Genomic DNA, 13,057 nt, shown 5'->3' with positions numbered 1-13,057 from the left:
GCCCCTAATTTTCTAAAATGGCGACAATCAACAAAAGGAGGAAAGTTGAGCTGCAGTGTGACGCAGTGAGCTGCGGGGAGCACCGGCAGCTTTATATCGCCAAGTTTTACAGACAGCTGGATAAGGACAAGTTTCCCAGAGATTCCAGCATTTGGGAAGAAAATGCTAAGCTTGTTCGGGTCGCATATTTGTGTGAGAAGACATTCTCGGTTATGATCTTAAATAAGAGCCGTGTGAGGACACGGCTACCGGACTCTCACTTAAAAGACATCTTGCGCATCCATACTACTGCCATAAAGCCACACCTGGCCTTTGTCCTGCACTTCAGATCTCAGTTTCACCCATCACACTCATGTGGACAAGTCATTTTTCATTTACGATAAGTCTGAAAAGGTTTTTATTTTTTCCAGTTTTCACTCCAGAATAATAAACATTTAAAAATCCAATCAACATTTATAGTTACTTATTTCATCTTTGAGATGAGCCCTGCACTTATTTCATATTTTAAATGAGCCCTGCACTTGTTGATATGACTATTACTTGCTCATTTCTGTTATTGTGTTTAAAAATTCTATAAATATCTATAAATATTCTATAAATATAAATATAATATACAAATAAATTCTATAACTGCCATGGTGAGATATTTTTTTTATGTTTCAAATGTAACTTGCACCCAAGAGTACAATTACTTCTGTTCAACTGTTACAAAAAAGTTAGTGTTAAAAAAAGTGAAGTTAGGTGAATAGTCAATTTCAATATTTAATGTCAATTCAATTTTGATATTTTGATTTCAAATGAACCAAAACATATGCTTAAAAGATAGCTGAAATGAAAATAAAAAAGCAAATGTTAAACACAGAACGGCTCGCTGAAATGTATTTCAAGTCACTGCTGCCATATGTAAAGAATGCCTGCCAAGGTTGGCCCCCTACATTTTTAACACACCAAATCTGGCCCACTTTGCAAAAAGTTTGGACAGCCCTGCCTTACAACAACATTGGATGATGGAAACATGAAAATTATGCAGGATAGGTGGCCCTCGAGGACTGGGTTTGGACATGCCTGGCTTAAGTTATTATACAGTATGTCAATATTTTCTATGGGAGAAAAAAATCCTTATATTGTTGACCAGTGATCCAAAAACTAATATATTCAACCTTTGACGTTTCATTTTGCACAAGGGAGAAAAAAAAGCAGATCTGAACTGACTGCATTTGGATAACAATTCATTCTTTACTTGGTTGGAAATCATGGCCACGTGGCGGAATGCTCCAAGTAAAATGTGTTGTACTGGCAGTGTCAAGAAGAATATTGTACAGTCTTTCGAAAACATCGGCTCTTCATTCTGGCAAAAACACAGCAAACACAGAAAATATTGTTTTATACTGGACTGAAACCAATATTTTCAGTAAATGCAAAATAAAGACAAATTCATGGAAATAAATAACTAAAGCACTGGTCATTTCCTTGGCTTAGCCTTAGAGAAAAACTTTTAAAACGTCCTTATCGGATTTTATATTCACTGCTCAAGATCACTTAAAGTCCAAGTGTGATGTAGATCATCTTTATCGTGATACTAATGGCTAAATCCATTTTAAGGATACTTCAGTTGTTTGTGATGTGTTGTATCAAAACCAGGCTTATGTCGGGGGAGATTAGTTTTGAGTTATTAGACAAGATTAATTTTCAAAAAAAGACATTGTTTTGTAGATTCATTCTAACTACCCTCGAGGTCTCAACTTTAATTTCCAGGCAGTCAAACGTTTCAACTTGCAATCGTAGGTTACGGAAATACAGGATTAGTGGACAAAGCATACTATCAAAGGAATATGCTGTCAGAGAAATCTAAGAAAAGAAGACTAGGACAAGCCTAGCTGCTTAAACAGCAAAAAGAGTAACTCAGACCAGCCAAGATTGACTTTTCTATGCCGGGCATAAGGAAAAAAGCTTGGGCAAATGAACTCGTGGGTCTTCCAACGCTAATTTCACTGCCCAGCCGTCCCTCCCTGGCTTTTATTGAGCAAAAGCATGGCAGATTACAAAACACAACAAAAGATCCAGCCGGGCGCCACCGGCAGCTGGGCCAAGGTCCCGGCTCACACTTTCGTGCGTCAACAGCTCTATCTAAGGACAGGGTCAAAATGAACTAGGATTGCATAAATGGGTAACAATGAACTAAGCACATAATGATAACAACCTAATATATGATTCCCTTCACATATGCCGAAATTAACTTTACTTTTTCTCCAAGGGATTTCAACTTGATTCATTAGTCACATTTGGTTACTTCAGTGGCCAATAAGAGTGAAGCACAGAAATAGAAATGAATTTGTGGTGCTTTCATTTTTTATTCATGTTTAATTAATTTAATTGTGACACGTTTGTCATTTTCTGAAATGACTTTAATTACAAACCATGTTTGTACAATCGCAGAGGATAACTCTGCCAAGTAATGTTAGTGCTGAAACAATAAAATCTTCCTTTACATGAGAGTTACGTGTATGTTGTTGACAACTGTTGAAAAATACTGTATGCTCTCATTGCTGTCCACAAATTTAAAAGCTGTCCTCGACAAGACAACTTTGGGGTGGAGTATTAATGGTCATTATAATGAAAAAAAATACACATGGCTGGACTGTACCCTAGAAAATTATTTGGTATATTTAATGTATTGTCAGCTGTTATTTATTGTTTCAGATTAGGTTAGGTTTTGTGTGTTTAAGTAATTAAAGTTTGGAGTATCTAAGGCTTTTATTTAACTCTATCTGGTCCTCTATATGGCACTACAATGCTCATAGAAGCGAGACAAAGAGGTTTTTCCCCAGAGCTATAAATGCTCGCAATATCAACAAAACAAGAACACGCTGAGAATACCAATAACGATTGCACTCTTGTGATATTGTGGTTTCTGTTCTTTCTATTTGTTGTTCATATTTTATACCTGTACATTTGCTCCCTGATTCATTCCTACGCTTTCTATATTTCGATCTGCCAATTTGCAGTTTATTGACAACTACCTGCATTGTATTATAAAAGTAAGACTTCTCTGTGAATTCCCTGGAATTAAAATTGAGAATCTGCATTTTGATTCCAATAATCATTTGGAAAGTTGATAGCTCACTTTTAATACAAAGTAGACTCTTTTTTTGTTGTTTTTTTTTTTTTTTCGGAGAGCTTACCTGTCGACCTATCCACTTATCTGACATCATCAAATGTCTCTGCAATAAGAAAAATTAAAATTAGTCCATAAACTTTAAATGATCATTTGAGAAAATCCAAACATAAAAATCGCACCTCTGTACATTTGTTTGTATTTATGTCACAGAGCGAAAGGATGGACAAGTTTTGTGCCCGATTTATCCAGCGCACAGCAAGTTTGTCCACTGTCACCCATTTTACCATGGTGATATAGTATTGACTAAAATGAAAAAATAACATACAGTGAAAACATAAGAATGCAGTTTCATTTTTTTAAATAATGTAATTTCTAACACAAACTGACTAGTTTTACCTCTTTACAAGACGGGCTGGAGGTAACAGCTGTGTTGTTTGGGAGCTGCCGTCGAGAAGTACCACATAAAGGTTTACAAGGGGATTCATCTGACCCATCTATATGAATATAAGACAAATGTCAGTTGATTAACGTAAATCAAATCAAATATGAAAAGCAATTCATAGCGCACTGCACGAACTGTGATCATAGCAAAGCAACACAAATTGTTTATAAGCGAATGAGGTTTCATAATGAGTTATGACAGAGGGGTCATGGTAATGCAATATAGGACAATTTTCATATGTCCACATGGGGAGGAAAATGTAATGAGCAACACGAAGACCCTGGAGCAGGCAAGAAAATCATGACTCATAATAATAATAATAATCCCGTCTTCTTAAATCCTTCATTCCTGCTTCAACCAATTGCTCTTTGTTTGCTTCAATTCCTACATTTGACATATTTTTCAGACCACAAATATCTGCATAAATATTCATGATACGATTGTAATATGTTTTGATAGCGCCAATGAAAAAACAAAGAATATACCGTAGAGGGAGACAGCCTAACTATTATTTGCAAATCAAATGAACTGTATGAAAAAGCAAAACAATAGATGCAAATATCAAAACTGCCATGCAGTGCAGTGGAAAGAAGATCCCTATGCAACAGAATAGTTACACCTCTCGACTTACTAGAAAAAGAAGAAAAAATTACTTTGCCAATCCATCTTTTCTTCAGTTTAACACTGTCTTCATCTGTCTTTATCTGATGCAAATCTTACTGTGACGTATGTCTACATATATATATATATATATATATATATATATATATATATATATATATATATATATATATATATATATATATATATATATATATATATATGACACATTGAGGAAGATAAAAATAAGAAACAAGAACATTTGTGAACCTGGAGTAGGTGCCATCACTGACCCAAGTAAAATTTACAACGTAGCTGGATGCCTCAAGCCGAATTTAACATTGGTGCAGCTGTGGAGCTCCCTCTTCACCGGGATGAAAGACACCCTTCGCTTTGCCACGTTCGGTGTAGAGTCCGGAAAAATATGAGTTAGCCAAGTGCTCCAAATCATGAATAGCAACAGCCTGCAGAGCAAGTGCTTCCTCCAGTGGTTTCAGAGAGGCCGAGAGTCTTCTTGACCGACTCAGATATTATAGCGTCGAATTTGGAGACAATCTCCTCTCATTGCTCATCCATCATGACTTTGATGCAGCATAGCATATCAACATTGTTAGCCTCCAGCTTCCCGGGGCATTCAGGCTGCTGGTGCCGTCTACCACGGCCAGATTTAGCGGACTCGGTCTTCGCCCTAAGACTCAGCATGTCTGAAATTTCGATCCGGCTGTTATACGGAAATGAGTCACTATCCGAAAACTCAAAAAAAGGAAAGGTTCGACCCAGTCATAAAGATCAATAAACATATATTATAAGAACATTCCCCAAGAGCTCCTGTTACATGCGCCTTACATTAGCCACATCTCGCTGACCAGTCTGAGAGTTGGCTGATTGCAGTTGTGGCCGTAAGATGATCGGTGCCAGTCGTGGCGGCAATCCCCCAACCCACTGGTGGATGCCAGCGGTAAGGGATGCCGTCAAGCTGAAGAAGGAGTCCTATTGGGCCTTTTTGGCCTGTGGGACTCCAGAGGCAGCTTACAGGTACCGACTGGCCAAGCGGAGTGCAGCTTCGGCGGTTGCCAAGGCAAAAACTCGAGTGTGGGAGGAATTCGGTGAGGCCTTGGAAAACGACTTTCGGACGGCTTCGAGGAAATTCTGGTCCACCATCCGGCATCTCAGGAAGGGGAAGCAGTGCACCATTAACACTGTGTACATTGGAGATGGGGCACTGCTGACCTCAACTCAGGACGTTGTGAACGGGTGGGCAGAATACTTTGAAATCTTCCTCAATTCTACCAACACGTCTTCCGCTGAGGAAGCAGAGTCTTTGGGCTCCAAGGTTGGCTCTCTCATCTCTGGGGCTGAAGTCACCGAGGTGGTCAAGACACTCCTTGGTGGCATGGGCCCCAGGAGAGGATGAGATCCACCCGGAGTTCCTGAAGGCTCTGGATGTTGTAGGGCTGTCCTGGCTGACACGCCTCTGCAACATTGCGTGGACATCGGGGAGAGTGCCCCTGGTTTGGCATACTGGGCGGTGGTCCCCTTTTTTAAGAAGGGGGACCGGAGGGTGTGTTCCAACTACAGAGGAATCACACTCCTCAGCTTCCCCGGTAAGATCTATTCAGGGGTGCTGGAGAGGAGAGTCCATCAGTAAGTCGAATCTCAGATTCAGGCGGAGTAGTGTGGTTTTCGTCCCGGCCGTGGAACAGTGGACCAGCTCTACACCCTCGGCAGGATCCTCAAGGGTGCATGGGAGTTCGCCCAACCAGTCTACATGTACTTTGTGGACTTGAAGAAGGCGTTCGACGATGAGAAAATGGATCCCATTTATTCCAAACATGTGGGTTACATAAATTTGTCTTTCAGCATGAGAATATACTGCACTTGAATAAAAGAAATACAAAAGAAATTATATGAATGCCAGTCTAAAAGATTTTGGATATAGACCAAAATAAATTGATACTGTTTATTGGGCTGATATCAAACCAATCACATTTGGAATGGGGCACCCCTTGTGGCTGTAGCAATTTAGCTTTGGCTTTAATTTAACGACAATGACAATTATTTACATTTTAATGTTCTTATATCCAATATTATCCTCAATTTAGATCTCAAAAGACCTCATTGTTTTGTTTTGTTTTTTCCTGCGGGAACCAACCGCTCCCCAGGCAACTTGAAAAAACAGAGGCTCAATGATAATCAACATTTATGTACAGTACTAAAAGGTTAACATGCATTGATCTGAGTTAGTCAAATGGTATAGCCAGCCAACATCTGATAGTTTACCAATTTTGTGGGTGAAAGTTGCCTGAGTTATGTATTACCTTAGGGTATGGATACTCCTTGCCCCTTGGGTAAATGGATCCCATGTAAGATGGTAAGAGCATGTTTGGGACCAGGGAGTCATTGATGCTGAGGTAAGCAAGTCTTGAGCCATCAGGTGACCACCAATGAGCTGCTTGAGTGTGCAAAACCTCCTCTGGAAAAAACAAGTATCTACATTGAAACTACAAACTAGTTGACTGTTGATATAATTGTTTATGTTAATATTATAAAGAGCACCCAATAATGATCATTTTCCATCTCTGCTGCTCTATAAACTGTGGCAAATTTGATATCAAAATCAACATGTGAATTTGTCTGAATGTTTTTTTTTTCCCCCCACTAATCTTACTACCAGCCAAATCAGGAGTGTAAGTGGCAGCATGCAGAGCTGTTATAGTACTTACACCTAAAGTTAACACCAAATTTGTGGTTCTACAGTTACACTGAAGTTGAAACACAACACGGTAATATTGTCTTCCCGCCTAACTGTATTCTATCGTTTTTCTGCAGCTGTGGGGAGGTGATTTTGAGGGGGAGGAGCCACTGGCCACCTGATGTCCATTTGCCATTATGGGCTTTTTAAGTGCGGCCAGGACAGGGAAACAACGCCGGATTATTTTACACCTCTGGCTGTGTTACTCCATGGCCTTGATTCCTCCCGAGACTTTTGCGGTTGCTCTTCTGAGTTTTTTGTCCTTTGTTGGTACTTTTCTATCCCGAGTGTTTTTGAGTTTTCTTTCTGTTGGTACTTGGCATCAGTTCCTTGTCTGGCTCTGTTCCCCTCTCCTGTTGGACTTGATCACATGGACTCATTTTCACTCTTTCTGTTTTTGTTGTGTTTTTATTTTATTTTTTTAAGCAAGTTTCTGTTGTAATTTGGATTTTTGTGTTTTCCCCACACGTTGGAACTGGGAGACTCCGAGCCTTGTGAGTGTCCCATTATCCTGAGTCCCCCAAGTTATGGGATGTGACAAATATAAGTGTAACACCAAAACTAAGACAGCTAAGGGGTTTGAGTAAAGTACAACAAAGTATTGCTGAGGTTGAATTAACTAAAAAAAATTAAAAAAAAAGGATTTGGGGAATTATAAAAAACTTCTATTTTGCATTTTCCTGACAAAGCCAATCACAGAAAGAATGCAAATTTGTTCCGCATTTCCAGAATGCTCGAATAGCAAGAAACGTGAAACCGGGACTAAGTAAGGGGGCAACTACAAATAAATTTCCGGTCAATCGGCTGTGTTATAACTGTGAATAACAAGAAGTGAATTGAAGCGATCAGTTTATTCACTTCACTGAACATGTCTCTCCACTGCCTGGTGGTGTTGTAAAGTGATTTTTTGTCCTATAAAAATACAGCAATATGCCAGATTAACATCCAAGTCAGTTGAATTATACAGTATTTCATTAAACAAAAAGGGGCGTGGCGGGTTGACGGACATCTGACGTAATTACAACAACGAATGAAAATTGCAATACCGACATTTTTAATTCGTCGTTTTCCTGTCATTCGTCAATCCGTCGGCAAAACGGGCATCTGTTGGCGACGTACTGACAGACAGTCCATCAGTGCTGATTTTGCCCACCTCTGGCGGTATGAATGGTATATTACCTTCATATAGCCAGTCTGCAATGCCATTGAATATGATCCCTTCCTGTCCAGATGACGTGAGTCTCCATGAGCTGCTCTGGACTTCCGATTGGTAGAAGATATTATTTTCAAATATATAAATCTGTGGAATATAAATGTAAGTTTGGAGTTCATGTTAGTGTGATTTACATTACATAACCAACATTTTAATAGGATTAGGGTTAGCTTGTTTTGTACTTACACACCTAGGATTTTTTCATACACTCTGTATTTATGTCAAGTATTGCTAATGTGGGTAGTTGAGGAACAAACTGCTGAGAAGAAAGTTGGCAGCTGACGCGAACTCAAAAAGCCAATTTCATTTAACACGAACAAAGAGGCAAAAAAGGTAATTGGAAAAACACTGGATTCTGACAGGTGAGGGGAAGAGAAGAATAGAATTTGAATGTCTCATACAACAGCGCAAATGAACAGTTTGTGAGTTGTTGTCAGGTGCGGTTGCTTTTGAGAAGTCCAGAACATTGTTTCATCATCAGTATTTTCAAAATGTGAAGAAGTTGTGAGCAAAAAAAAAAGAAATTGAATCTGTCCAAATGGGGTTCAGATAATATCCAGTGGACTCCCGTGTTACAACGTCCCTGATTTATGTTATTTACATGTTACGAACTGGAATACTGAGTTTTTTCATCTCCTCTTTATGATATTTTCCCGGATTTGCGACAAAAACAACTGTCATGACCCTAGGGGGTTGGCTGTATTTGTGTTGTTTTGCCTCCATCTGCTGGCATTTTTAGGGAATTGTACTTATTTACTATTGCTGTCTAACTGCTTCGATGCAACGCGTAACTACAACGCTGGTCTGCTATTGCTCGGCGTCTCCTCACGGAGATGGTGGTCTGCTGTTTTTGTTGCAGTCAATGCATCCATGCAACGTGTCACTACAATGCTGGTCTGCTATTGGTCGGTCTCACTCCTTTCAAAATGCCGGAATAGTAAAGCTTTGTTCTATCGCAAGTGGTTACAAAACCATATTTATAGTGCATTTTACTGCTTAATTCAAAGTTGAAAGAGTTAGCCATGGGTCCCAAGATTGCTCGTGATATTAAAGAAAGAAGTAAGAAGATGATCCATATGGAAACGATGCTGGAGTATCCCTTATTTGGGAATATGGGCATAACAAGCGGCATTCAAAGGTAAATAAATCCTTTCAATATTTTTTTATTTATGATGTTTTCTGATTGTATGCATGTATATTATATATACACGTAGCACTTACTTATTTTGGTACCAATTTTTAATATGTATGTACAATTTTGATGTTTTACCTGGGGTTCTAAACGCATTAGCTATTTAAAGTAGGTTTGGGTTGCCCGTCATACGACGAATTTGCCTTACGATCCCAACCGCGGAACGGATTAATGTCGTAACACGGGGGCCCACTTTACCTCAATTAAAAAAAATAATGAAATAAGCCCTCTATAGTATTCTCTATTCCTCGTAAGGGACATAGTTGCACAAGCACACCTAACTGAAACTTTTCCGAAATACAATATCTGTTATCAGTAACAGGAAATATTGATGAATTTTTATTTGTATTTGTTAATATTAATTTAATACTTGGTTATCACATTCAGCGTTGATATGGGAATCAAAGGTTTTCAAGAAAATGATGCTGAAAAATCAACCTCTTCTGCAAGGAGAGGTCATTCTTACTGAACATTCAACTCCTGAACCCATTTTCGAAGCAATTTGCCTATATGTTTTGGTGCTTCACAAAAGCGTCATTTAATTGATGAACACTAAACACTGGTAACAAGACTTGAAAGGCTAAGGAACAACGAACAGGCCAATTACAGTTGCTAAAGGCCAAAGGCTAAACAAAAGCAGGGAAGTCCTGACAAGACATCGACCAGACATAAAGGGTTGGACGGAGCTGATGAGGTGACAAGGGACCAACCAGGTAGACACATTCAAACTAAATGAGACACTGACAGTAGGGACAAAAAAAAAAAGAAACAAAGACAATATAAACAAAATAAATAAAGACAATAACAAACAAATCAATAAGACCAACTCATACCTGCAATCTGATCATAAAGGATCGGAAATTTAGAGTTTGATTCTCAGTTCCCAAACACAGAGGTTGTCTAACTTATTTTGTAATGCCTTTTTCAAAGTATGGGCAAATGAAGCCTTGTGAACAGTAAAAGCTTCCCATTGATATGGGTCACCCAAAGTTTCATCGGCATGAAAGTTGTAACTGGAATCTTCTGGGATTCATTTATGTAATCTGTTTATGCTATGGTACAAGTGTGAATGCTTTTTAAATCAAATAAATATGTATAACCCTAACCCTATATATATATAAATACTACATCATACAATACTTCATCAAGGTAGTATTATGGTTATGCCTTGAAATTCTGTCCATCACGTTATGAACAAAATCAGTGACAAAGGACACCTGGAAACCTATTTGGCTTCGTGCCTATAATCCACAACAAATTACATCCACAAAATCCCAAAAAGAATACGGAACACGCTGATAAATTAACTTGAAAAACATTTGGCTAAATTGCTTACCAGCTGCTGACCACCAACACCCCATGAAGCAAACTGGAGGACTGAATTGGAGACTTCAGGAGGATTTAGTTCCAACACTTCCCTAGTCAAAGAACATCAACAAACATATTAAAAGACACCTATGTACAAGTCACAAATCTTGTCCTAAATCACAACTATAATAAGGAAAAAAACTGTTCTTTGTTCACTGACCTTGTATAAAGGTTGTAGATTAAGTATGATGCCATGAAAGAATGTTGATATTCCTAAATGTAGGAGACAAAACAAAACTAGAATGCTGCTCACAACACACTTCACTTATTCAGTATTTAGACAAAACTTTTCAGGCAGATTTAAAAAGTTATCTCGTAAATCTAGTTCTAAAAAAGGAAAACCAATCATGCGCAATAATTGTGGTTCGCCTCTCCTTGATAAAAATGACAGCTATGGGGCATTGAAGGGAAGCTATTATAACTGCCTATTTGATGAAAATCCCAGCAGATTACATCATGGTGTTCATCCTGGAATACCAATTGAATTGTTTGCACATATGTGGCAAAACAAAGCATTTAAATTCATGATATTACATTTGAGGCTTTGGGCTCATCGGCATCATCTAGGATTATGAAACATCCGTTTGCTGCAGGAGTTTTAGAGCTAAACCACAGTGCATTTCAGAGTACAATTGTATTAATGGAAAATGCAAACTTTAAAATGCACTGCAAAACAAAGGATAAACCTGTAACCTTTGGAACTTTAAGCTTTATATTTCAAAAGAAATGTAATAGCCTACCCATTGTTCCAAATGTGATATATAATACAATGCAATACAATCGTCTGGTTCGAGATCACAGGCGGAAACTACGACAACCGTTTCGACGTGGGTAAGGCCAGCGGAACCCTAATTGTGGCCAGGCCGCTGGACGCCGAGCAGACCTGCCGGCCTGCTTGCTTTCGGCGTGAGCGAATTGGCGTGAGCGAATCTGCGCTGGTCAACAAGATCTTCACCGGCATCAATCTGGTGGTGCTGGGCTTCGTCATCATCTCGGGCTTCGTAAAAGGCGACACGACCAATTGGAACCTCACGCTCGACAACTACACCAGGTTCCTGAATCAAAGCAACGGCAGCAATGTTGAAAAAGATTTTGGGACCGGCGGATTTGCTCCGTTTGGCCTCGCCGGCATCCTGTCTGGTGCCGCCACCTGCTTCTACGCCTTTGTTGGCTAATTATTCAGTACTACCACTTACATAAGATGGCGGCGCGTGTATACGCAGCGGCCACTCGCTCTCCCGACAATGCGTTGTCTTGTATACATGTAAAACGCAGAGGATAGTGAGAAACGCTATTTCGATTCCTTTGTATGTTAAGCACATGTGAAGAAATTGACAATAAACTTGACTTTGACTTTGACTTTGAATACTGTACAATACAATACAATACAATACAATATAATATTGTAATGCAGTTAGGTGTTGATAACCTATATATGCCAATTCCTTGTTTTAGTTTTCCGAGCCAAGTTTGATCATTGAATGCAACATTTGTACCCAATTACCGGTTGTCATCGCGAGACGAGTTGTTGTTCTCTTGTTGTTGTATGGTACTCGTGGCTCACTGCATGAACACTGCTAAAACATTGTCTGTGCCTGAGCTAGAGGCCAAGAACAACGCCGAGTGTCATTAAAAGTTCGTTTCCTTGTGTGTGTAACTCGTGTGCGCATTGGAGGCAAAGGAAGAACTTTTGTCATGTGACTCTGTCCACCCACGCTTCAACATCACACTTGGAAGTTAACAGCATGACACTACAGTATAATATATGATGGAAGAGTGGTTAGCATGTCTGCCTCACAGTTCAGAGTCTCAAGCTCATCGCAATTTATTCATTTGGATCATCAAACACTTGGAGATGTTCTGTGAGAGCATTTTGTACCTCATATGCAATTTTGAAACCGGTCACATTTTGCAGCAATCGTGTTTGCAGTTAGTGTCCCCACCCATTTCACTGCTCGTGACATCACCACTAACAGCGGAGCAAGGAATGGTGGAAAAGGTGGAAGAGGCTGATGCTTTATCCTACTTGCAGCAATTTACAAGAGGACAACTGCAAGAGTTGGTTGTGGCAGCAAATGGCTCCTGAGCATGGCTACATTGTAGCAAAAGGTCTTCTAAAGTAGGAGCCAGGAACCATTTTGACTAAGAGAGCCATGAACGCAAAATATTTGGAAATTTGTTTCAGTAAAAGCCAATAAATATATTTTAAAAGTAAATTCAACTAAATGTCAGTATAATAATCCTCCTAATTTATTCTTTTAAATAATGTTGTTATAATACCACTAATGCGCCTTCTGGTGCTGCATGGATTTGCTGATGTCTTTGTAAGATGGTTGATACTTGGTGAGGTTAAGCTTCTTGCAAGTTTTGAG

At 39.2% G+C, this 13,057-nt stretch overlaps 1 protein-coding gene across 1 annotated transcript in view; it reads right to left on the bottom strand.

The window, feature by feature from the left end:
- The window catches only part of LOC148424154 (inactive dipeptidyl peptidase 10-like), a 69,047-nt gene that overhangs the window by 28,292 nt on the left and 27,698 nt on the right, over positions 1–13,057 (bottom strand). Inside the window, exons 6-13 of the mRNA XM_088414453.1 lie at positions 10,846–10,898; positions 10,654–10,735; positions 8,092–8,212; positions 6,479–6,633; positions 3,515–3,612; positions 3,298–3,421; positions 3,183–3,221; positions 1,241–1,348 (exon numbers count right to left, since the gene is read on the bottom strand). Coding sequence (XP_088270579.1) covers positions 1,241–1,348; positions 3,183–3,221; positions 3,298–3,421; positions 3,515–3,612; positions 6,479–6,633; positions 8,092–8,212; positions 10,654–10,735; positions 10,846–10,898 — 780 coding nt within the window. The remainder of the gene's footprint in view (positions 1–1,240; positions 1,349–3,182; positions 3,222–3,297; positions 3,422–3,514; positions 3,613–6,478; positions 6,634–8,091; positions 8,213–10,653; positions 10,736–10,845; positions 10,899–13,057) is intronic.

The sequence above is a fragment of the Hippichthys cyanospilos genome, chromosome 5, assembly GCF_059441005.1.
Source record: "Hippichthys cyanospilos isolate Australia breed blue-spotted pipefish chromosome 5, RoL_Hcya_1.0, whole genome shotgun sequence".
Lineage (NCBI taxonomy): Eukaryota > Metazoa > Chordata > Actinopteri > Syngnathiformes > Syngnathidae > Hippichthys > Hippichthys cyanospilos.
The sequence above is the reverse complement of the archived record's forward strand: the minus strand, read 5'-3'. Positions and strand labels throughout refer to the sequence as shown.